Consider the following 23,477-nt stretch of genomic DNA (forward strand, 5'->3'; position numbering starts at 1 on the left):
CGCCAAATGCAGTGTGCTTATTTTTCACCTGGGTGTAGATAGATAGGCACAAACATTAATTGGCTAAAAATCATCTTTATATACATTTACCTTCACTGAAATATGAAAATATATTTATATATATATATAAAAATATATATGTTTCTGTCCTTTTCTATAGATAGATAGATAGATAGATAGATGAAATTGTGTCTTTTTCTAACAAAAGACACAATGAAGACTGATTATAAAATTGATGCTAATATTTATCATCCAAATCCAAAGTCACAACAGCAAGCAATGCACTGCAATCTGTTAAAAGGAAGCGTTTTGTCAGGGTGTGTTACTTTGAGGGCTTAACGAGATACCCGTGCAAAAACAACTATCATTGTAATAATGAATATCAGGAGTCCAAGGGCAACCAGGACTGTGGAGGTGATGTTAAGCTGGCGAGCAGTGGCCCCATAATGCCGTGCACCCTCCAAATCTCCAACCACCTTCCGGTCTCTGGCCTAAAACGACAGAAAAATATAGATTGTAAAAGTGTAGTTGGAGACCATGGATATTAACTTGATCTATGTGGTAAAATCAATATAATGTAGGTCATAGTAAGTAGACAGGTAAATATTTATATATTTTTTCATGCACACACAGACACACAGAAGTATAACAGATGCTTAGTTCATGAAAAACCCGATTTATTTAACCTCACCTTGATAGAATAAATGAGAGCTGCAAGCCCAAGACAACAGGGGTTTGAGTAGAAAAAGCAGAGGAGGGACCAGATAATATGGTCTTTTGGTGGCTCAGTGCTGATGATCACAGTGGTGTGCTGAACCATTGATTGTTGATCCCCATTCCCATCATACATGCTGTCCTGAAATGGAAGGTAACGTGGAGGATTCGTTGTTGTCATTGTTGTGAGCTCAACTGCAGTTTGGAGAGAATAAAGGTGTTCAAAAGAGTTATTGTTGTTGATGATTTCTTTTTTGGGACAGCAGTGGAGTTACAGTGATATTAATATAATATAATATGAGAAAGTGCTTTGGGATAGAACACACACTGGCAACTAATGCAAATATGTCTTTGAGGAGATTCTGCTCTCACAGTCGGTGACTCGACTGTGAGAGCAGAATCTCATTTCATAAGCCTGCTTAGACATACTGGTAATATGTCTCTCCAGCTTTTTACAGGAAGCAGTTGAACAGGTTTGGACTTGCTGGATGAGTATACTGCATGCCAGTAGGGTTGAGCACACTCCCCACCCCCAACTTTACCACTACAGCACCACAACCACAAAATTCAAATTCAGGAGTCTAGCGCTCCATCTAAACAAAGGGCTCTTATACAGATACAGAGATGTCCTCCTACCATAAATCAGTAAGAGTAGATATAACCTCTTTCATGACCTTAAGGTGTGTGTGTATGCCAGAGTGCTCTGGAAGGCACACAGAGTCTCCACAGACTACTACGGATCAAACCTCCATTATTATGCAATCGATTATAAAACTCAAAGCATATATGAGTAAATATCTCTAAGCATAAATGACAATCAACAATATAAACCTTACACTCACTTTCACGTATCAGTCAGTGCAAGTCCACTCAGTCTTTATGTGCAATCTGGATTCGAGTGGAGTTAACAGCCAAAGGAGACTCAGCAGCGGAAATGTGGGTGGGAAACAAAGTTTTGCATTTGCATTCAATGCAAATTATCTGGTGAGTATGCTGTGACACAACCTTTGTGTTAGTGTCTTAACAACATACATACATAATAAATATGTAGATACACACACACACACACACACACACATCGTTCAAGACCCCAGTTCAGACCGCAGCCTGTGCAAAGACGCCCCTGAGACAACCTAGAATCTAGACAATGTAAAAACAGTTTGACGAAAGACAGTTTAAGAAAAAGTAAGATAACACCACTACACACACACAAAGAAATACATTTTAAATTGTTTTCTTACTTTGAAGTTCATTCTGCTTCTCCTCAAACTCTACTAAAACAGACTCACCTTTACTTTCACTTGTCGATGGGGGCTCAGCAGTGGCACTGCATGTGGGTGTTTTTAACAAAATAACAGCTATCACTTCAGGCAGCCTGTAACGCCCACATTAAAAAACAAAAAAAAAAAAAAAAAAAAACAGGTTAGATATATGCGGGCCTTCCTGTAAGCCAGTCACTATGCTTGTTCCAGACAGGTATGTATTGGCATCATTACAGATTATCTTAGGGGTATGAAGGAGCGTAAAAAGAGGAGCATGCCCAAATGTTTTTCTGATTGATATATATATATATATATATATATATATATATATATATATATATATATATACATATATATATATATATATATATATATATATATATATATATATATATATATATATAATGTATACATACATATACATGTGTGTGTGAAATAAACTGCAATAGAGCAAAATATGGGTGTGTGTGGTTGGAGGATGTGTTTGTGCGTGTGCCCACGGGGGGGGGGCATGAACATTTTTCTTGTAAAACAAAGGGGGGCCCAGCAAAAAAACCACTGTGGGAGCCACTGTGTTAAACAAATATGTAAGACTCCTTTCTTCCATTTGCACAACATCTCTAAAGTTAGAAATATCCTGTCTCAGAGTGACGCTGCAAAACTAGTTCATGCATTTATTACTTCCAGGCTGGACTACTGTAATTCATTATTATCAGGATGTCCAAAAAACTCCCTGAAAAGCCTTCAGCTAATCCAAAATGCTGCAGCAGACTAGAAGGAGAGAGCATATTTCTCCTGTTTTGGCTTCCCTTCATTGGCTTCCTGTTAAATCCAGAATTGAATTCAAAATCCTGCTCCTCACATACAAGGTCTTAAATAATCAGGCCCCATCTTATCTTAATGACCTTGTAGTACCATATCACCCTATTAGAGCACTTCGCTCTCGCTCTGCAGGCCTACTTGTTGTTCCTAGAGTATTTAAAAGTAGAATAGGAGGGAGAGCCTTCAGTTTTCAGGCCCCTCTTCTGTGGAACCAGCTTCCAGTTTGGATTCGGGAGACAGACACTATCTCTACTTTCAAGATTAGGCTTAAAACTTTCCTTTTTGCTAAAGCATATAGTTAGGGCTGGACCAGGTGACCCTGAATCCTCCCTTAGTTATGCTGCAATAGACGTAGGCTGCCGGGGATTCCCATGATGCATTGAGTTTTTCCTTTCCAGTCACCTTTCACGCTCACTATGTGTTAATAGACCTCTCTGCATTGAATCATATCTGTTATTAATCTCTGTCTCTCTTCCACAGCATGTCTTTTATCCTGTCTTCCTTCTCTCACCCCAACCGGTCGCAGCAGATGGCCGCCCCTCCCTGAGCCTGGTTCTGCCGGAGGTTTCTTCCTGTTAAAAGGGAGTTTTTCCTTCCCACTGTCGCCAAAGTGCTTGCTCATAGGGGGTCATATGATTGTTGGGTTTTTCTCTGTATCTATGAAGCGCCTTGAGGCGACTTTTGTTGTGATTTGGCGCTATATAAATAAAATTGAATTGAATTGATTTTTGTGTTTGGCAACGTTCTCCACCTCAGCACTAGCTTCACAGCTCCAACTGACATCTGCAGAGTATTTAGAGCATGAGGTTTGTGGCATTTGTAACAATGGAAACTGAACATGAGAAGGGTTCTGGGTTGGTTCCAGTTTGCATGCTTTTCTAAGGAAGCTCTGGTGCATTCATGCACATTCCAGGTGTACTGTGCGCAGTAAAAATGACTCAACATCAAAATACCTGCCAAGTTAAACCTGCGAAAGCCTCAGCCTAGGACACTCTCAAACTTTATAGCTCTCGGCCACATGCCTCTAAAGCAGGGGTGTCAAACTCAAATACACAGTGGGCCAAAATTCAAAACTGGAACAAAGTCGCGGGCTAACATTTATATTTATTGAAAAAAAAAAATTCCTCCAGATATAAGAATGAATCTTTTCTTATGGACTCAAACAAGTTTTGCTGAAAAACTGAATATGGAACAAGCAAAGCTTAATACTAAACAATATATATATATTAGCTGTATAATACCAGTAGGCCAGCTCTAATAGTAATTTGGTATGGCTTCGGGCCAAATTTGGCCCGCGGGCCAGAGTTTGACACCTATGCTCTAAAGCCTGTTAAATTATCATTACCCATGTGACATGAAATCATCTGAGTTGCTGTAATAAGTGACATATGGAGACACTCTGACCTGGGACTCTACAAACTGAAGCTGGGTCTCTCCAAAGTGAAGCTGTTAGGATATTAGTTTGGAGTTACACTTCGTGTTTTCATATTAATTAAGTATGACTGATTTTCAAGTTTTGGATACATTGGTACATCTACAATCTAGGTGACTGTGGTTTGGGTTCATAAATGTATGAGTCTCCTGAGCTTTTCAAAACATTGAAACTACAAAGAAAAAGTTCATGTGTCACACATTTGTACAGTTCAAATGGCGCCATCCCCTGGCCAACACTTACCAATAACTTATCAGCAGAAAAAAATAATTAAAACTTTCAGTGCTGTCATTATTGACATATTCTTCAGTAAAGCTGCTACACATAATCACAATCTAAACACAAAAAGTACAGCTCTGTTTTCTCAGCAGACAATCCAGAGCTGTGCCCTCATATTTGAAATAAGGGCAAAGACCATAGAAGATACAGCCCTGTTACCCAGGGAGAAAAAAATATAATGGGGGAAGGGATTAGACTATTCTTTTTATATGATCAATTCTTCACTTCTAGACAGTTTGAACACTTATAATTGTGTTACCTGCAGCGTCTTGACAGGGCTGGGCTCAGTGCCTTTGGATTGCAGAGGTGGAAACAGTGATGTCATATTTGTGAGGGTTTGACTTACAGCGTACATGGACTGTTTTCAAAATGACTGGTTATTGCAACTTCACCATGTTATGGCAAAGAGGGAGGTAAAGGGATAAGTTTCATTTTAAAAATTCATTAAAATTTCCCCTAAATCCATCAAGGTCTCCAGTGACTTTCTGGTTGAAAATTAACCTCTTATCAATTACCAACTGCTACATAATGTTTGTTTAATCAAAGTAAACAACTGTCATGCTACCCTTTTCTGATTATTACTGTACTATAACCTTAAAGTCCTCTTAATAAAAAAATAAAAAAAAAAAATCTAAATTTTAACATACAAATTATAATACTATTTGTGTGAACTCATGCCCTACCTCCAGACACACCCCTGCGCTGAAACTTTACAGCCAGGTGTCATTCTTCCACAACTTGCAGATATGACACGTACAGCTTGAGCAGAGAACCTCTATTGCTTTTAAAACATGCTGCAAATAAAGGAACCAGTGAAAACCTGCTACGTCCAGACAAGTTGAGGATTGTTTTCGTAAAATCAATCATGATCGTTTCTTTGAAAAAGTACAGGAGACAAAGGAAGACGGATTAACTTTTAATTACAAATTCATTCAATATAAGCACAGAACAGATGAGAAATATTTTCCAGTACAGACATTAATAAAAGAAATCAGTCACATTCAGATCAGCAGAAAGTTCACACAAGCAATTCAGAAGTGAGATTTAATTTAGACAGTTACTTTTCATCATTACATGCTTGAAGTTGCATTACTCTTAAAGGTCAGATTTATTTTATCAAGTTTCCCACTTGACTGAAGAACGTCAGAATTCTTATGTCCCAATCTAAAAACGTGCAGAAAGACAGTTTTAGGGTAAAGCAATTACAGCCCCCCCCCCAAAAAAAAACAAACAAAACAAAACAAAACAAAACACCACACCATCAAAAATCAAATAAACCCCACACTAAACAGAAACAAACCTGGGTTGTTAAGGATGAAGGTTAAATCCCTGTTAGTGGTAGTTTTTGTATATAAAAAAGGCACAAACGACTGTTTTAGTTAACATTACATCTTTTAACTTGCTCATCACCGCATACCCACAATGATAACACTGACCAGTGGTTCAGTCAAACATGAGGAAAGAAGACAAACAAACAGACAAACCCACAACAGATCATTGCTCATACTGGGGGGGGGGGCAAAGCAGCAAACCTGTGGTTCATGACAAATCCAGATGTTTTACCAGCTTAAATTGAGACTCATCATTAAAGCAGATACCAAGTATCATCCTTAATGCAGATTTCTTTCAAACTTGCAATGCTTTTTTAAAATTTCAAGCATCATAGCTTAGTAGTACATACAATGTGAGGAATTACTGGAGGCTGGTTTGGTTAATTAGCTTAATGCAATCAAATCAAAATGAAATGAAATGCTTTTAAGTGCCTGTTAAACTCAGGTGGTCTAGGCAAGCAGTTACTACTCAAAGCTTAAAAAAAAAAAAAAAAAAAAAACCTGCGGTATTATCATGGTGACTTTATTGCAACCTGGTTGTGGTGCAGCTCACAATGCACAGTGCTGACAATTTAGAGAAATAAATTGCTTGGAAAAACTGAATCAAAAACCAATTAGCCACAACAGTAAAAGCTAGATTACTTCTATTTTGAGCCTTTCCTGATGGATCTAATATTGTTCCATTTCAGTAGTGGTCAGTTATGACGCAAGTGCATTTGCTCGCTTGAAATTTAAGGCATCACATCTTAGAGGACGCGGCGATGGCAGCGGCTCCTGGACGGCTGTAAACATGCAAGGCAGCGTCCTGTAAAACACAAATTGAAGAAGAGAAACTCAAAAACGAGGTCAGACACTTTAATGGGCAGAATATTACTGTAATTACAATGTACTACTATAAGTACTTTGACACCAGATAAAAATCCATCCACACGTTTCTTCTTATTTAACACCTCAGTTTCATACCATGTCCTCTTACTTTAAGGTCAGACATCCTTTGATTATCTGTATCATCTAATGAAAGTCTTATCGATTGTTAAATGCTCCTTTCTAAAGAAAAAAAGAAAAGAAAAAAGAAAAGACTTTTGGGAAAGTCTCTAAAGATATTTAACTGTGAACCAGTGTGGCTAATGAATGAATGAAATTACAACTTGCACTGGATGTATGCTGTATATAAACACACAACTAGGGCTGAACGATTATGGAAAATAATCTAATTGCGATTTTTTGCCCCAATATTGCGATGCGATTATTTTTTAAGGTCTTTGTCTTCTGTATTATTAAACAAAGACAAGCAATACATCATATAGTATGGCCAATACTATATTACATTAATTTTAAACTGTTCTTTCCTGGAAGACAGACCTCTGTTATGATAACATGAGGTGATGCATGAATTGATGACTGACATTTTTATTTAACTTCTTCAATCACAACAGTATATTTGAACATACACAATAGTTTATTTTTAGCTTACAAACATCTGAGCATAAAGTGCTGACAAGGAACCCTGGTGTAAACATTAAAATGAAAGTCAGTACAATGTGCAGATTGCAGAAATATACATAAAAAAAATCAGTGGCTTTACCACACTCAGTTTTTCGACATCTGTGAACTACTAGACAGTCATTCAATTAAAAAATAATATTAAATAAATAAAACTAATAAATAAAAAATACACACATCTTACTGATCTCTGCAGTCAGTAACATTACACATAAAGTGCAAACATAATAGCAATTGTATAAACACACACACACAAACACGCCTTTAAAATTTAAAGGCGTGAAATTGGACGGTCTAGTTCTGATTAGCGTCACCGCTGTCTCGGTGGAGTTTAATAAACTCGGCCGTCTGCTCCTTGCTATCTAAAATATAACCAGACACTGGTGTAAATTCTCGACTGTCTCATACTTCTGTTTAATAAGTTTTCTGTTTGACGTTTAGTCAGCTGTGTGAAAACCAAGGAGGAACCCACCCGGGGGATTAATAAAGTTTTATTTTATCTAATCTAATAACTTTAATCTCAGCCAAACCGATTTACTCACGAACAAACAAAACACTGAAAAAAGCCCAACAATAACATTTTTAGGTTGTCTAAGTGACTTATATATTACGTTTAACCCGAGCAGCGAAACTCCGCGGTGATCTGAAAATGATGTGCCGGGAGTTGTGCCGTTCTCGGCCGCATCAGTAACCCTCGAGCTCCCGGCTAGCTGTCGAGCTGGTGGGTAGCAGACGCCTCTGAAAACGTCGAAGCACTTTTGCAAATATGGGATATCTTGATAAACCGAGCAGATATTTGATGTTTACACAACTACTTTCTCGCCTGAAAATATTTTAAAAGTTTATTTTGTGACCCAGAAAGATTAGTATGAGTAATTTTAAAACTTAGTAGCGGCCGCCATTGTTGGAAACTGGAGTTTGGCTGGGCCGCGCTATGAATTCTGGGATATGGTAGTAATTTGGACAGCCTTCGGCGCGTCGCTGTGACGTAATCGGTCTACAAATGTGGCCTCAGGAGGATGCAGCCCATGAATTTGGACATGTCCAGAGTATAATCGCAGCCTTTGCAGTTAGAAAATTGCACTTGATCATGTCGCGATATTATCGCAAATGCGATATATCGTTCAGCCCTACACACAACTAGACAAGGCCCGTTTACCTTCTTGGCCTCCGCATTGTACTTCTTGAGAAGAGTCTCAACTCTGTTTCCATAGTCTGGATGGGCAGCCTTCAAATTCTCGACCTGCAAGATACCCAAGAAAAACATTACAGTCCTGGAGGATAGCAGGTTCTTCAACAAACAAAACACACATCTTCTTCGTCTCCCCATGAAAAAAAATAAACAGATTACATACTGTAAATAGATTACATTTACCAATAAGCACAACATCTTTCCTGAAACCTCACATTCCAAAAAGCAAACTATGAGCGACAGCAAAGTGAGAGACTGTAGTGCTTGGACTCACCATGCGTTTCTGGATGAAGAGCTGGGCTCCTTTCAGGGACCCTGCCATGTTCTGGCAAAGTCTCTGTCGCTCCTCCTCATTCAGGACCTGAGTGTAGAAGGTGCGAACCTGCAAAAAACACAGGTTTATTCTCCAGAGGAAAAAGGAACTAATCAGAAACAGATTTTGACTCAGTCCTTAACTGGATTTCCAAGTTCTTAAACAACATCTTATAACATACAGCTACCGTTTGTTACTAATAAGAAGTGGCCTTAGCTACAGTTGTGTTCCTTCCAAGATGAGGCCGAAGAAACCAAACGAGTGCAGTAACAGGAAGAAAAAGCCACTAAAACTAAATCTACATATTTCCATTACCCTTTAAAAAATGAGCAACAATTTCATCTTATCATTCGATCCACTGTTCATATTAAATACAGATTTATGCAGCTTTTTAATATTATCAAATCTGAAATTGCCTGGGCCTCAGACACTCTGTGTCACACGCCTACAGATCCTGTTAAATCATCATTACCTGTGTGACATTGTCTTCATCTGAGCTGTTGTAACGAGCAACATCTGCAGACACGCAGAACTTGGACTCCATAAACTGAGGCTGAGTCTCTGGGGCACTGAAGCTGTTAGGGTAGTAGTTTGGAGCGCCACCTGGTGGTCAAACAAAAACACTGGTGAGGCAGTGAAGGAAAGAAAGAAAAAATTAACAAAGACCAGATGTTTGTGGAAAACCATAATCAGTGACTATAGTGATGACATACGTTATTCACACATCTACCACTGTACAATGCATGAAATGTAGCGATAAAATTAATGTTTTATCGCTAGTTTTTACATTTTGTGCACAATGTAGATGACTGTGGTTATGCATGTAAGGTCCATGTTATAAAATTATTTCTAATTATTTTATATAATAAGGGTGTTTTTGGATCACTAAGATTTTTTAAAACACCATCACTGATCGTCTGCTTCAAAGGTGATATGCACTTGTGTATATGTCACGTGTATAATAACAGTTAAAAATAACAGTTAAGAACTCAGTATAAATAAACTGTAACACTACCTGGATTAAAATTCCAGGATTACTCAAGATTCATTTCTGAGCCACAGGTACCAGACCTGATCACGTCTCACCTTGGTTGTCATGCATGCACATCGGACCATCACGCTGGTAGTTGGCCACACGAGCCCTGAAGGGGCAGTTGACAGGGATCTGCAGGTAGTTTGCTCCCAGCCGGTGACGATGCGTGTCTGGGTAGGAGAAGAGGCGACCCTAGACAAAGAACATGGAGGACAGAGCTCAATACCAACCTAGCTTTTCTTCATTCCCCCCAGCTTGTCAAATCTGCCATAATGTCACCTGCAGCATCTTGTCAGGGCTGGGCTCGATGCCTGGTGGCATGTTGCTTGGGTCAAAGGCCGCCTGCTCCACCTCTGCAAAGTAGTTGACTGGGTTCCTGTTCAGAACCAGTTTGCCCACAGGGATCAGTGGGTATTCTTTATGTGACCAAACCTGCACCGCGAATAAAATTTACAAATCACAAAAGTCATCTGTGATTTTCAAATGAGCACGTCATTATTTAGAGACAACCTGTGATAATATGGACGTTTTTGGAAAACAAGTTACCAAGTCACTGCACATTTATGTCACGTATTACTTTATAACTCGGATGTTTTCTGTTGTGCAGAACTGCAGTACCTTTGTAAGATCAAACGGGTTGAACCGGAACTTCTCAGCCTGCTCAAAGGTCATGACCTGGATGTAAAAGGTCCAGGATGGGTAGTTTCCATTAGCAATAGCATTGAACAGGTCTGCAATTCCATAATCTGGGTTGGTGGCTGCCAGGCGGTCTGCCTCTTCCACCGTCAAATTCTTTATTCCTTGATCCGTCTAAAAAATTTATTTAAAAAAAAAATGAAGTCAGAGATGGCAGAACACACAACATAACAGCTAATAAAGCTGACCTCAGGCAGACCTTATAGTGGAATTTGCAGTAGACACGTTCACCATCGGCATTGACCAGTTTGAAGGTGTGAGAGCCGTAGCCATTCATGTGACGGTGGCCATCAGGCAAACCTCGATCGCTGAACAAGAAAGACACCTGCACAGGAGACAAGACGAGACCATGAAAACAACTGGAAGAGTTTCTGTGCCAATCACTGTCAATGATGACTACAAGTATAAAGACAGCGAGCAACAGTGCACAGAAAGACTTACTTACTTGAAAATATTCTTTATCCTAAATGTGTATTTTAGAAACACCTCAGCTGACATGACATAATATACTAGACTTTTCAGTATCAGGCTCAGCAGCATCTACCTGATGCAGACTCTCGGGCCTCAAACTCCAGAAGTCCCACACCATGTCAGGGTCTTTCATGTGGGTTTGGGGATTGCGCTTCTGGGAATGGATAAAGGATGGGAACTGCACGAAATTAAGGATGGGACATTAATATAAGACAATGTACACTTGACTGATATTAGCACAGGTGTTGTGAGGAATGTGTCTCTGGTCTTAAATATCTTAACATTAGGAATAACAAGCTTGGTTTATTTCATACGCCTTTGGGTTAGATATTTAATGTTTTAAAAAAAAAAAAAAAAAAAAAAAAAAAAAGACACAAAACTGAAAAAGCAGCCACACTTGACCATTTCCATGTTAGGGGGGAGAAAAAAAAAAAAAAAAAAAAGGTACTGCTGTAATACTGCAACTGATGCAAATTTTATAGAAACCTGTAACATTACGGTCTGCCCAGGCACATGCGTCCTACACCCACTCACCAGCATGGCATCCCTGATGAAGAAAATTGGGGTATTGTTGCCCGTCAGGTCCCAGTTGCCATCTTCAGTGTAAAACTTGACTGCAAAACCTCGAGGGTCACGCACAGTGTCTGCAGACCCAGACTCTCCAGCTGGGAAAATAAAAAAAGTTCAATTGATATTTTACAGACAAATCATGAATTTGTATCATTATCCACTAACTTAGTCTAAAAGACAATGTCCAGCATACAAATCGACTGAAAGTTCACTGTTAATGTCCTTTCTAATGTCACCCAAGTTGAGATGTTAAGAGCACCACTTGCCAACACAGGGCCAGCCTGCTTATAGGTATCAATCCTTTACCAAATACTCACATTTCCATTTTCAAGGGATGGTTTATGACTCATACAAGCACCAGAATGTCTAATACAGTCACACTTTCATGAAACACTCAATACGTTTTAAATGTCCATATTCTCCTATGACAGCATTTCAAAACTGTTTAGCACGCATGCATTTTCTCCCCATATTTTCACAAGCTTGTTATCTGTCTTCAGCAGACATGAACATGCTGTGAGAAGATTACGGCTTCATATAATTGAGGGGGTAATTTCCTATGCAAAATTCAAAATAATAAATGCAAATTATTATTATTATTTTTTTTTTTTGCTTGTGTTGAGTGATGTAAACAACTGATCGCTCTAAACTCTTTAAATGTCAAAATTGATCATTAGATTTTTTATGACACAACAGTGGTGAGTGTTCCCACCTTCTGCTCTTTGTAACTTAACGCGATCTTTCCGTTTTCGAGTTTTGGACATGATTTTGGAGTATATCTTCGCAGTAGCGATTGACCGCAAAGTAAAGCTACCGGAAATGTACAACCCCACATCCAGTCTCAAACCAGGAAGTTAGCATTTTCTCATGCACAGGGTCTATAGTCCAAACAATCACACCAAAACTGTGTCGTCGTCGTCAACAACAACAACAACAACAACCCCCCAATAAGCAAATCTGTAACCATTAACAAGGCGAACCCATGAAATCCTTTATGGTCGTTGTCAAAGGAGCTTGCAAGGAAAAGAGTCTGGACTTCTTTAAGTTGCTTGAAGACGTTTCACCTCTCATCCAAGAAGCTTCTTCAGTTCTAAGGTCAAATGGTGGAGAGTCCCAGATATAAACCTAGTGGGAGGGACCCCCCCACAGAGGGACAAAAGGACCCCCTCATGATCCTGAGCCAAGGTGTGAAACTGGGTGTGGGTCCCAATCAGCCAGAGTTTCGGGTGTGTTCATTGTGAAACCTGGCCCCACCTTATCATGCGAATTCCTGAGATCAGCTGGCCCAGGATGTGAGTGGGCGTTAAGGCGTCTGGGAAAGCATCTCAAAACTGGATTATAGATGGCAGAGAGTTGGTGTCGTAAACCCCCGCCTCTGTTCAAAGATGGTCGCTCACAGTGGACATAGATGGCTTCTTTCACTCCTCTTTCAAACCATCTGTCCTCTCTGTCCAAAATGTGAACATTGGCATCCTCGAAAGAGTGTCCTTTATCCTTAAGATGCAGATGGACTGCTGAGTCTTGTCCTGTGGAGGTGGCTCTTCTGTGTTGTGCCATGCGCTTGTGATTTTCCTTGCAAGCTCCTTTGACTACGATGACCTGGATGACTGAGAACCTTCACAGACTTTATGGTCGTTCTTACCCACAGTGGAGAAGCGGACAGCAATTGGTGTAGTCTTGCCAACATGCTCAAACACTTTGGCTTTGCAGTAGCGAGTGATGTCATGAGTGACCTCAAAGTAGCCAAACGCCCCTGAATAATGGAGAAAAAATGAAAATAAATACAAATTTTAAAAGACATGTATGCTAATATAAGCTTCACAAATTTTGAGTTCTAGTTTTTACTGTATTTATCATGGGAACAAATCTAAGACTCTTGAAAGTAGGCCAACAAATAACTTGTTCAATGTCTGTCCAAAGTCTGAAGCCCTGATCTGTAAAGCCTGTAAAGATTAACAATTGTTTGGAGTTAATCCACAAATAAGCAGGATCCACATTTCCTTTTATACTTATTTTTTTGGTTGTCTTGTTTTAACTTTGTAATTTAATGCAGTCATTTGTAGCCATCTGCCTGCACCAGAATACAATTCTTGACTAAATTTGCACATAAATTTGAACACTTTCCAATGTTAAGGATCAGACCAATGCTTGATCTCAGACATAAGTGCACCACATGCCTGCTGTTAAGACCTTTTAAACACTGGGAGTCTTTGGTGCCAGGTGCTGAATATGTACCTTAGTAACTCTGCATCTGTGGCATTCTAGTGCATATTAAATGGCCAGTGTTGAGAATACACTGCATAGTGTACAAAGTGTTGTCACCAACAAATTGAAAAGTTGTCCTAGCCATTAAACTTTATCATTTTGAATAATGCATTGTCGATGTCTAGATCTCAAGCTATGATTTACCTACTACTTCAGGCATTAGAACTAAGAAATGATTCATGTCTGAAGACTTTATAAATATAGAGCTAATCCCACGGTGAGTCATTTTAGCATTGTATTTGTGGATGTAGGTGGAAACAACCAAAAGGCACAAGACTAATAATATTGTGTAACAAAAAGCATGGCAGCAGTCATAACTGCTACAAAAACAATGATGTCAGAAATTACACAAACATTTTTGAATGATGTTGACCATAGATAATGAATAAATTAATTGAAGCCTTTAATTTTTTTACTGCCAGCAGGAAGACTTAAAAGAGTGTTACTTACCAAAACTGTGTGCGAGAACCATTGAGGGGCTCGAAATGAAATAAATATAGTGGGACACTACTTCTGGCCATACTGCTTAGCCCTAAGTGTTGGCATAAAATGTCTAGCCATCCTATTGACCTGAATGGCAACAATTTTTACATTTGGCTTTCTTTACTTAATTACAAATATTCCTTTAAGAACGCAAAGCGTTTTTGTTAGCCTGTTAGTCAGCGAATATAAATAACAATTTTTTAACCTTTTCTTACACACGATCAGCAGTAGTTTGTGTGCACTTTTGCACTGCTATAACAAAGGGACAGCAAATCGGATAAAAAAATTAAAAAAAAAAGAGCATCATGACTACAGCACAATGCCTTACCTGCCCCTTTGGCATGGACCACTCTCTCTGGGATTCGTTCACGGTCAAAGTGGGCCATCTCATCTGTGAAGACAACATCTTGAACCAGCAGCGGCCCTCTTGGTCCTGCAGTCTGCAAGTTCAATTTGTCTCCCACTGGATGGCCACCGCCTGTGGTCAGCACATCTGGTTTCTGATAACAGATGGATAATAATAAAAAAAAAAAAAAAAAACAACGACAACAACAAAAAAAAAAAAAAACCCCACAAAAACAGAAAGCATTAAATATATCTTGATGCAAGACTATAACAAAGACTAATGCAATACAGCTGGTCTTTCTTTAATGCAATTTTAACCTTATGGTTACAATGAAGAAACAAAATCAGTGCAAAATACTAAGTGGCTTAATATATTAATCAATGAAATCATCTTCAGTGTTTGACATTACTCCTGCATGAGCCTTAAACTGTTATAATAACTCATTGTCTAAATGAACGCCCTTAAAACTGGCACTTTTGAAAGAAAGTATCTATGAAACTAACAAAGATATTGACAAAGTTGCAAAAGCAGTTAAAAAAGGCAGACTGCGTTAAGCATAAAAAAGTGACACGTGTATACAATGGTGCAGTTTCGCAGGTGTACTATCATAACAATAACGCTGAAACTTGAAGCTGCTATGACGGCATGCTTTTTGTCTTTACGTGACTCTCAAACATGCTCAAAACAGCACGAATAAAAACAATTCTGCGACATGAACTTGGTTACTTTACAACGGCAATTTACTCTAATATGCCCTAGTTATATATAGATAGGAGGGTTGAAGTTCAAACAAATAACCCTGGACCCACTTCTTATCTTCATGGTTAAAGTCTCTTTCACGGCTGTGAAAAAGTATAAAGGACTAAATACGACTGTATGATAAATACTTAAGACTAAAACTACACTAAAAACATTAATGTAGAGACTACAGGACATGAGCTACAAGCTAGCTCTTAGTTAGCCTGTTACCCCTGGACGACCTTTCACCCATTTCCAACTGTGGTAGCCACCGCGGAGTAAAATCACTTGATATAACCCAATGCATATACAGACCTGAGAACCTCGATTCGCCTTCCATGTCTTCATTTGGTCAGTAGCTTTATCTCTGTCGTCAGCCATCTTCACAATTCGGTGCTTAGACCACACACTGTGCAGAATATGTTGCGCACAAAACACTGCTATCGTTTTATACCTACGCCAGAATTTCTTCCTGGACAGTGCCCGACGTTGCTCCGCCCCCCTGCGCCTGCTCCTGACCCACTTACGAGACTGAAGAGAAAGCACCAAACCAAAAACAGGCTGCTGATCGTACATAAATCTTTATGCAATGTTTAAGTGTGAAAAACCTTTATCTTTCTAACCTACTCACTAAATATTCACTTTTAAACTGAAAATGCCGTCCTTTATTTGTAAGACAAAAACAAAATAGTATGCATAAAATAGATACCTTATCTGAGGACACGCCTTAATGTTTACCGTTAACGCAAGCAAATCACCGAACAGCATATTTCCTTATTATTATTATTATTATTATTATTATTATTATTATTATTATTATTATTATTATATTGCAGCATAACTAAATTGTAAAAGAGTAGAAGAAAAAGGTGGAAAATGGCAAAAAAAAAAGAAAAAAAAGAAAACCCAATTTCTGATCTTTGAATTAATGTCAAAATTATTGAAATGTTCACTTGCACTGTACTGTTTATTGTACTTTCATTGTAGTTTACATGTTAGTACTTTTGCTTTTAGCATCTCACAACCTCAGTTAAGAAATTATTGCAATGATTTACAAATCTTAAACACATATTTTAGTCACACATAGAATAATATATATTTGCCATTTTAAGAAATATACATAACAGATCTGAAACAAACAAGCAAAGCTAGAGCAGGGCCATGTTCCACGCTGTAGCTTCCCCTTTTTTTTAACGACAGTCCATAACAGGGTTTTGCAGAGATGTTTGAAGGGGCGGGTGCTAAAAGTTAGAAAGGGGCACATAGAACCAGACAGAATAACAACAACCCACGTTCATCAAGAATCCAATGTGGAATCGAGTCATACTGTATCACTGTCATCAGGTGGGGACAATGCAAAACGTAGCCTATGTTTACCTGATAGGGTACAATGCAGTGAATGAATTGCTGCTGCTCCAGCTGCTGATAGAGCTGGGGAGCAGGGTTATGTTGATCTGAGGCTGTAGACATTAAAAAGTCCATAGGAGAGATGGTAGCTGATTAAACAAGTGTTATGAGATAATCATAAAATGTAAAGATTGATGACAGTGCTCGGAACCATAAGGCAACATTGAAAAAAAATGTGGAAAATAAAGTGACACTGAAATATTAGTAAGGCAAAAGACAGGGGTTGTTCTGGTCGGGTAAGAATGCAACAATACAAAAAATGTAACAGAATAATTTGGCTATAATTTGCTAGAATATGTTTTTGTCATATTTGAAATATAAATCTAATACGATCTGTTTTTAAATGTATTTTCTTTAAAACAAAGTGTCTTTTTTGAATATCGTAATCCATAATTATGTGGATATGCATATAGATAGTTTTTAGTGAAATATAAGCCCCCTATAAAGGCAGGGAAAAGCCCTGTTACTCACTTTAAAACAAAATTTGTTCCCTAAAATGGTGGACAATGCTACAGACACATGACCTCTTTACCCAGTTATCTAGTGGCTAATTACCACCACCACTTGTGCAATTAATGAAAGGACAGGTCATGTTTTGTTGTGCAAAACAGGACAGAAAGACAGGGCAGGAGAGGAAGAAGAGAGGTTAGAGTTAAAGGTAAGGACTGCTCATTAAAACTTACATGTGAGTCCTGATGTTTTTAAGTTAGATATTTGGTTTGTACATGTGACATTATGTTTTTTCATATTGTGAAATCTGCTGCAAATCAAACTGAGGTAGACTAACTATGCTATTTAAAGGCTGCATGAAAATCCTCTGCAGTTTTCTGATGGATAAACAGGTTACAATGCTGTACTGTGAGGGATTTAATATCACTGTACTGGGTCTGCGACTCAGTATTGCTCTTTCTGACTCTGTAATTATATTATTTGATTATTGTCATTCATAGTTTAAGTTTTCTTTAGTTCTTAGTGACTGTAGTCACTTCCCCCTTTGTAGTTCTCTTAGCATGTGTGTAAGTCTCCCTGTGTTACTGCTTTCAGTGTTAGCTGTTCCACCTTTCTAGTTTCTCTGTGTTGTAGTTCTCATTTCCAGTGTTTTGTTTCTAGTTCTCATGTTCTGGGTCTAGTTTGGGTTTTAATTATTTATTTATTTATTTATTTATTTATTTATTTATTTAGGACAGTGCATGTTAATGAACATAAATGTAAAAAAAAATTACATGAATGTAAACATACCAGATTATAGCCAAGGGCTAATTTCCATCTGTTGTCCTTAAGCATAAAAATAGACATAATAATTCATAAAAATTATTATGTCTGTAATGAGTTTAGGGATGGGTATCGAAAACCGGTTCTTGTTGAGAACCGGTTCCCACTGTTTCAATTCCTTGGAATCGTTTGCCACTTTTAAAAACGATTCCCTTATCGATTCCAGTCGCCCCGAATGACGTCATCACGTTGAGTAGCGTCTTTTACCCAGTAGGAAACACAGCGCCTGAGCGGCACAAACGCTCAAAAGTTTGGTTACACTTTATGAGAAAGGATGACAACAGGGCAACGTGCAATACTTGCAAACAGGGGTGTCACTAGGTTTTAAGGACAGGGGGGGCTTAGCCCCCAAGAGATGCACACGACATGAACGAACGTAGTGAATGAGCACAAAATTTCACAAACAGAAAACAAAGACTGAGAAATTGTTTTCCTACTTTTTTGGACAGATTAAACATCCTAGGCCACCAATAGATCTATTGTTTTATTTCAGTCTGCTTTATAATACAGTACAACAAAAAAACAGAGGAAATGTGTTTGCTGCATCAATAACAAGAAAAAAACTGAAAATAAAAAAGTACATTTTTCTGGCTGCAATCACCAGTTACTTGGTGGGTGGAAGCATCAAAGAATGACGTCTGTTTTTAAGAGTGGCAAATCGGTCAATCACTCTGTTGTGACTCAGATGCTGAAGCGTGTCTTTTTCAATAGACATGACTGCAAGACTGTGAAGTCTTTTCTGACCCATTGTTTGACGCAGCCAGGAGTGCAGCCGACGCAGTGCACTAAAGGACCGTTCGCACGAGCAGCTGCTGACAGGCACTGTTAGGGCAACTTGGATGGTTGCCTTCAGAGAGGGAAACATGTCTGAATCAAGGAGGTTGTACACAGACAACATATTTTTGGGTGGACATCCAGCCTCTGTTTTCCGGGTAAGAAAGTTTCTGGCCACCAGAACCTCCTCTTTTTTCAGGTCAAGTCTGTAGTGCTTTGCAAGTTCATTCAAGTGTGGTTCACTCAAGAAGTTCTCAGATTTAGGACTGCATGCCTGGACGCCTTTTAGCAGCCCTGCATCTACACTGCAAAATCTTTGATCAAGCTCGCCAACCATCCGATCCACACAAGGGAAAAGTAACTCTCTTTTCAATGTGTCTGAGTTGTTCAATTCAGTGCGTGAACCCACAGTTGCCTCCAGGACAAAATCCTCCATTTTCCTCTGTGCCTTGTCTTGGCACCTGGTTCAGGGATACTGTGGGTGTTACACAGGGCCTTGGTTTTCTCATACAGCTCTGTAGCAAATGCATCTGAGTGTTTGCCCTTAAGTGTGTCACACACAGCTTGTTTGCAGATAAAAGCTTCTGCCAGGTCTAAAGTCTCTTTCTGCAGGAATTTGTGGAGTCCTTCGGTTACAGACAGAATCGACTGAAACATCAGTAGTGCATAGACTGCTGAGAACTTGTAGAGCTTTGCTCTGAGACCAACAGCTATGGGGGATCCAATTGCAGATAGGCACTCCAAAATGGCAGGCAATGTCTCAAGAACTGCACTGATTGATCGCAACTGACATGCCCAGCGAGTGTTTGAAAGTTGCACAAGCTCAGTTTTTGTCAATCCAAGCTTTGCCTGAGTCTCCATGAACTTATGATGATTGACTAGGGAGGTGCTGAAGAAAGAATACACACACTCCAACAAGCTGAAAAGCTCCACAGCCTCTGGGACAGCCTTGCAAGTATTGCACAAAACCCGGTTGAGTTGATGAGCATAACAATGCACATAGATAGCCTCAGGATGGAGCCTTCTAAAATGTGCTTGTACACCTCCAGTGGAGCCACTCATAACGGCTGCACCATCATATGTTTGTGCTACACACTCAAGCTCTGCAAGACCATAGTTTTGGATCTGCTGCTGAATCTCATTTGCAATGGACTGGGCATCAAATGATTTTATCTCTGCAAGTGCAAGGAAACGCTCCTTCACTGCCCCCTCTGACACTTACCTGACACAAACAGCTAACTGCTCTGCCTTTTTATCCCTTGCCTCATCCACCATGATGGAATAGACTTTAGACTTTGTCATTTCAGATACAATGACACTAGTAACTTCCTGGGCACAACAGTCAATCATGTCATTCTGGGATGTTGGTGAGATATACTGTGCATTTGATGGGGGATTATGTTTTTAAAGAAAAGGATCAAACTCCTTCAAAAGCTCCATGCACGCAAGAAAATTCCCTCTGTTTGGGCTGTCTTCACCTTCATCATGACCACGAAAAGGGAGTCCCTGTCTCCCTAACATAGAGGTGACTGCAACAATTCGTCTGAGATACTCTCTTCTTTCGACTATCTCACTCACATTTGCAGTTGCTATCATCTGTGCAACGTTTCCCTGTTTGCTAGTTCCCTGGTAGCTTTTCCATGTAACAACACTGTCCTTATGTGTTTGTGCCATCTCATGCTTGCCAAAGATGACTAAAGCTTTCTTCCAGTTCTTGCAACCGTTACTGACCAAACTATCATGTTTGATGTTTTTGCCAAACACTCTACATGGGAAGCAGAAAGCTGCATTCTGGTTGACTGAATATTCTAACCAGTTGTGCTTTTCAAACCAGCTGTGGTTAAATGCTCGCTTCTGTGTACCAAACGTATCATGTGGATAGCTCTTCAGCTTCACCTGTCTGGGCCCTGTGTCTTTGTCACCTAAATCAAACCCTGTAGTAGAATGAGTTGCTGCAGCTGCTTCATCATTTTCCCTCTCTTGGCCTGTTTGCTCTCCTCTCTCTGTAATAACTTGATCTTCCTCTGCCTCTCGATCTATTTGCTGCAGCTCCTCTGTCTCTCCTTGCTCTCTCTGACTTGAACTTGCCTGTTGACCTTTTTCTCCCTCAGCCACTCCTTCTGCCTCACCCTTCAAGATACACTAAAACATACTGAATTGTAATGTAAATTGCTAATATCATGACTTCTGCTCCCGCTCCACAGTAATTTGTTGCTCCCAAATATTTTGAAATTACAAACATTATATTTTGAGCACGCATGTGACTAAAATGGTTGCAATTTAAAGCCCTGAAAAATATTACTAAATTACTTGAATTGAAGTAATATTAAAATAGAACCCTCAAAAATATGTGAGTCAGGCTAATTTGACTTATATACATATCTCTCTCTTTGCTCTCTCCACTTTCTAACCTTGACTCTCCTAAATAAAAGCTCAAGTTAAACAGGTCTTATATGTTGTACCGTGACTGAAATGTTTCATATTTCATATCCATATTGAGTCCCATAAAATTCTAATCAGACTGTCTCCATCACAAATGACTCCATCCTTTGACTCACCTCTCCAGCAGACGTCTCTCCCCTCTGCCTCTCTGTGCTCCTCTGCCCTGACTCCTACAGGTTAATGGGGATGGAGTGATTATTATTATTTCCACTGATGATAACCATACCTGAATGAGCTCAGCTGGATTTTTCAGAGCTAAAACGAGTGACAGAAATTAACATTATGCTAACAATTTAACTTAGTGCGCTAGCCAGGTTTTTATTTACAAAATGGGGAGCACCTGGTTCATTATTTACATGGGACTCTCTGCTGTTAGCTGGAGCTAACTAATTGTTACTACCAGCCAGTGATGAAGACTTACTTTCTTGAAAAACTTGCGTATATCCATGATTTCTTGCCGTTTGCCACATGCACGCTACTGTTTCTGCAGGTGTATACGAGCGGAGTGTAAAGTAGCAGTGAAAACGAGGACTGGATTTTCAGTCATGTGGATGTCCCCTGTGAACAACTGGAAGGGATTGGATAACGAAGCACTGACGCTACCTTAACAATGTAAAGCGAAAGGGACCAACCGAGTTATGATCATATTTGTGTGAATAGCGACAGGTTTATATTATTATTTCTTTAAACTCATATTCCTGCATCTTTATATTGAATTTGTCTGCAAGTTCTGTAAAAAAAAAATCGAATAAGTTAAAAAAAAAAAAAAAAAAAAAAAAACCCACCAAATTATTTAGGGGGGCTTAAGAATATTTTAGGGAGGCTTCAGCACCCCTAAAATAGGCCTAACGACGCCACTGCTTGCAAAGTAGAGATTTCATCAAAGGGAGGAAACACTACGAATATGCAAAAGCATTTGCTCAAAAAACACGCGATTGCTTTCAACGAATGTCGTGTTTTTGATCCGCTCCGGACTAGCGAAGCTCAACCCAGCAGCAGCGGTAGCGTTTCCACGTCCTCTCCCGTTAATACCGCAGGTAACTAATCAATTAGCATTGCATATTATGTTAGCGCGATTTACCTTATTACAAAACCTGCTATTACTGTGCGTTGCATTTAGATAACCATGATGAGAGAGACAGAGTCTGGCTGGCTCAGATGCTGGCAGTTCTCGCTGCAGTCTACCAGTAGCGTCTCCTTTCAGGCCAGAATAGACGAATGTCACCCAGCAGTGTCTAAGTTTGTGGTCAAAGGCTTGCACCCATTTGCCACAGCAGATGCCCCCGATTTCACTTTGGTAAGTGAATGTGTTTAATTGTAGGTGTAGCTGAGATATAATGTACGAATTGTGAATATTCTCAAAACTGTATTGTACATAGGTTATACTTTTTTATTGTGTGAACTTTATTTTTGTGGAACTAAGGTTCCGTGTGTTATTGTTGAAGTGGGACATTAATCAGTGTAACGCCACCTGCGGCCACATTGCGGGTGTGGGGTTTCCTAGCCAGAGCTGTACGGACTCCACACTGGGTGAGGAGAAGCCTGCTGCCACTGTGTGACACTGATTTTGCTGCTGCACTCTGTTTTATAGGAATAAACCCTGTTTCCAGCCAGTCCGTGTCTGTTGTCACAACGCAGTCGACCATTTCACATCTGCTACATAAAAGTGGTGCCGTGACCCGGATGCATCTGATCAGCCGCTGCCGATCGCTGAGGTTGAGCTGAACACTTCCGACACCTGTAATATAAGTAAAATTATTCTGTGGGTCAGCAAAAAAATTTCCAGTGTTCTGTTAGTAGGCATTTCTCCCAGTTACACCTGTTAGAGTCTAACTGAGCCGTGTTTATTTGTGTTGTATTTTTCTGAGTGATAGGTATTTTTGTATTCCTTTTGTTTCTGATCCCCTTTGTAGTTATTGCTAACCTCTTGTAAGCAACATGGCTGGTAGGGGCCAAGACTCCTTTAACCTTTTCACGCCAGTCGCTGGGAGAGGTTGGAGACTGTCTGGGGCAGATGAAATGAGAGACAGGTCTATAATGTCGCGTGATGAGCCAGCAGAGTCAGATGACATTATTCGAAATAAAGCTCATGAGCGCCAGTCCTCAACCCCTGCTTTGAGCGACGACAGCAC

At 39.5% G+C, this 23,477-nt stretch overlaps 1 protein-coding gene, 1 long non-coding RNA gene and 1 pseudogene across 3 annotated transcripts; all 3 read right to left on the reverse strand.

Annotated features, from left to right (window-relative positions):
• Positions 1-843: 843 nt before the first annotated feature.
• LOC146704953 (uncharacterized) lies at positions 844-2,065 on the reverse strand. 2 transcript variants are annotated; one of them, XR_014921246.1, is made up of 3 exons: positions 2,004-2,065; positions 1,557-1,707; positions 844-909 (listed from the first exon to the last, which is right to left on the reverse strand). It is a non-coding gene; the product is annotated as an uncharacterized LOC146704953 (long non-coding RNA). The 2 variants fall into 2 exon arrangements; XR_014921247.1 differs by having other exon boundaries at positions 1,956-2,015.
• Positions 2,066-5,412: 3,347 nt separating this feature from the next.
• On the reverse strand, positions 5,413-15,940 carry LOC146704954 (catalase-like). The gene is made up of 13 exons (XM_085462434.1): positions 15,766-15,940; positions 14,695-14,866; positions 13,261-13,371; positions 11,583-11,713; positions 11,122-11,226; positions 10,777-10,902; positions 10,500-10,691; positions 10,161-10,313; positions 9,935-10,073; positions 9,321-9,451; positions 8,810-8,917; positions 8,503-8,586; positions 5,413-6,645 (listed from the first exon to the last, which is right to left on the reverse strand). Exons 1-13 carry the CDS (start codon positions 15,829-15,831, stop codon positions 6,580-6,582), a joined length of 1,584 nt encoding a protein of 527 aa, XP_085318560.1. The 5' UTR covers positions 15,832-15,940; the 3' UTR covers positions 5,413-6,579.
• Positions 15,941-18,600: 2,660 nt separating this feature from the next.
• LOC146704955 (zinc finger MYM-type protein 1-like) lies at positions 18,601-22,128 on the reverse strand (annotated as a pseudogene).
• Between the last annotated feature and the right edge of the window lie 1,349 nt (positions 22,129-23,477).

The sequence above is a fragment of the Copadichromis virginalis genome, linkage group LG7 (assembly GCF_057382275.1).
Source record: "Copadichromis virginalis isolate Kocher_CV1m ecotype Utaka linkage group LG7, C_Virginalis_male_GT1.1, whole genome shotgun sequence".
NCBI lineage: Eukaryota > Metazoa > Chordata > Actinopteri > Cichliformes > Cichlidae > Copadichromis > Copadichromis virginalis.

Bases quoted from the DNA above. Each gene is read 5' to 3' on its own strand.
- LOC146704954 (XM_085462434.1), bottom strand. From the start codon at position 15,831: ATGGCTGACGACAGAGATAAAGCTACTGACCAAATGAAGACATGGAAG. The intron at 14,867-15,765 runs GTCTGTATATGC...ATCTGTTATCAG, and splicing joins AGGCGAATCGAGGTTCTCAG to AAACCAGATGTGCTGACCAC. The intron at 8,918-9,320 runs GTAATGATGATT...TGTTTTTTGCAG, and splicing joins ATGAAGACAATGTCACACAG to GTTCGCACCTTCTACACTCA.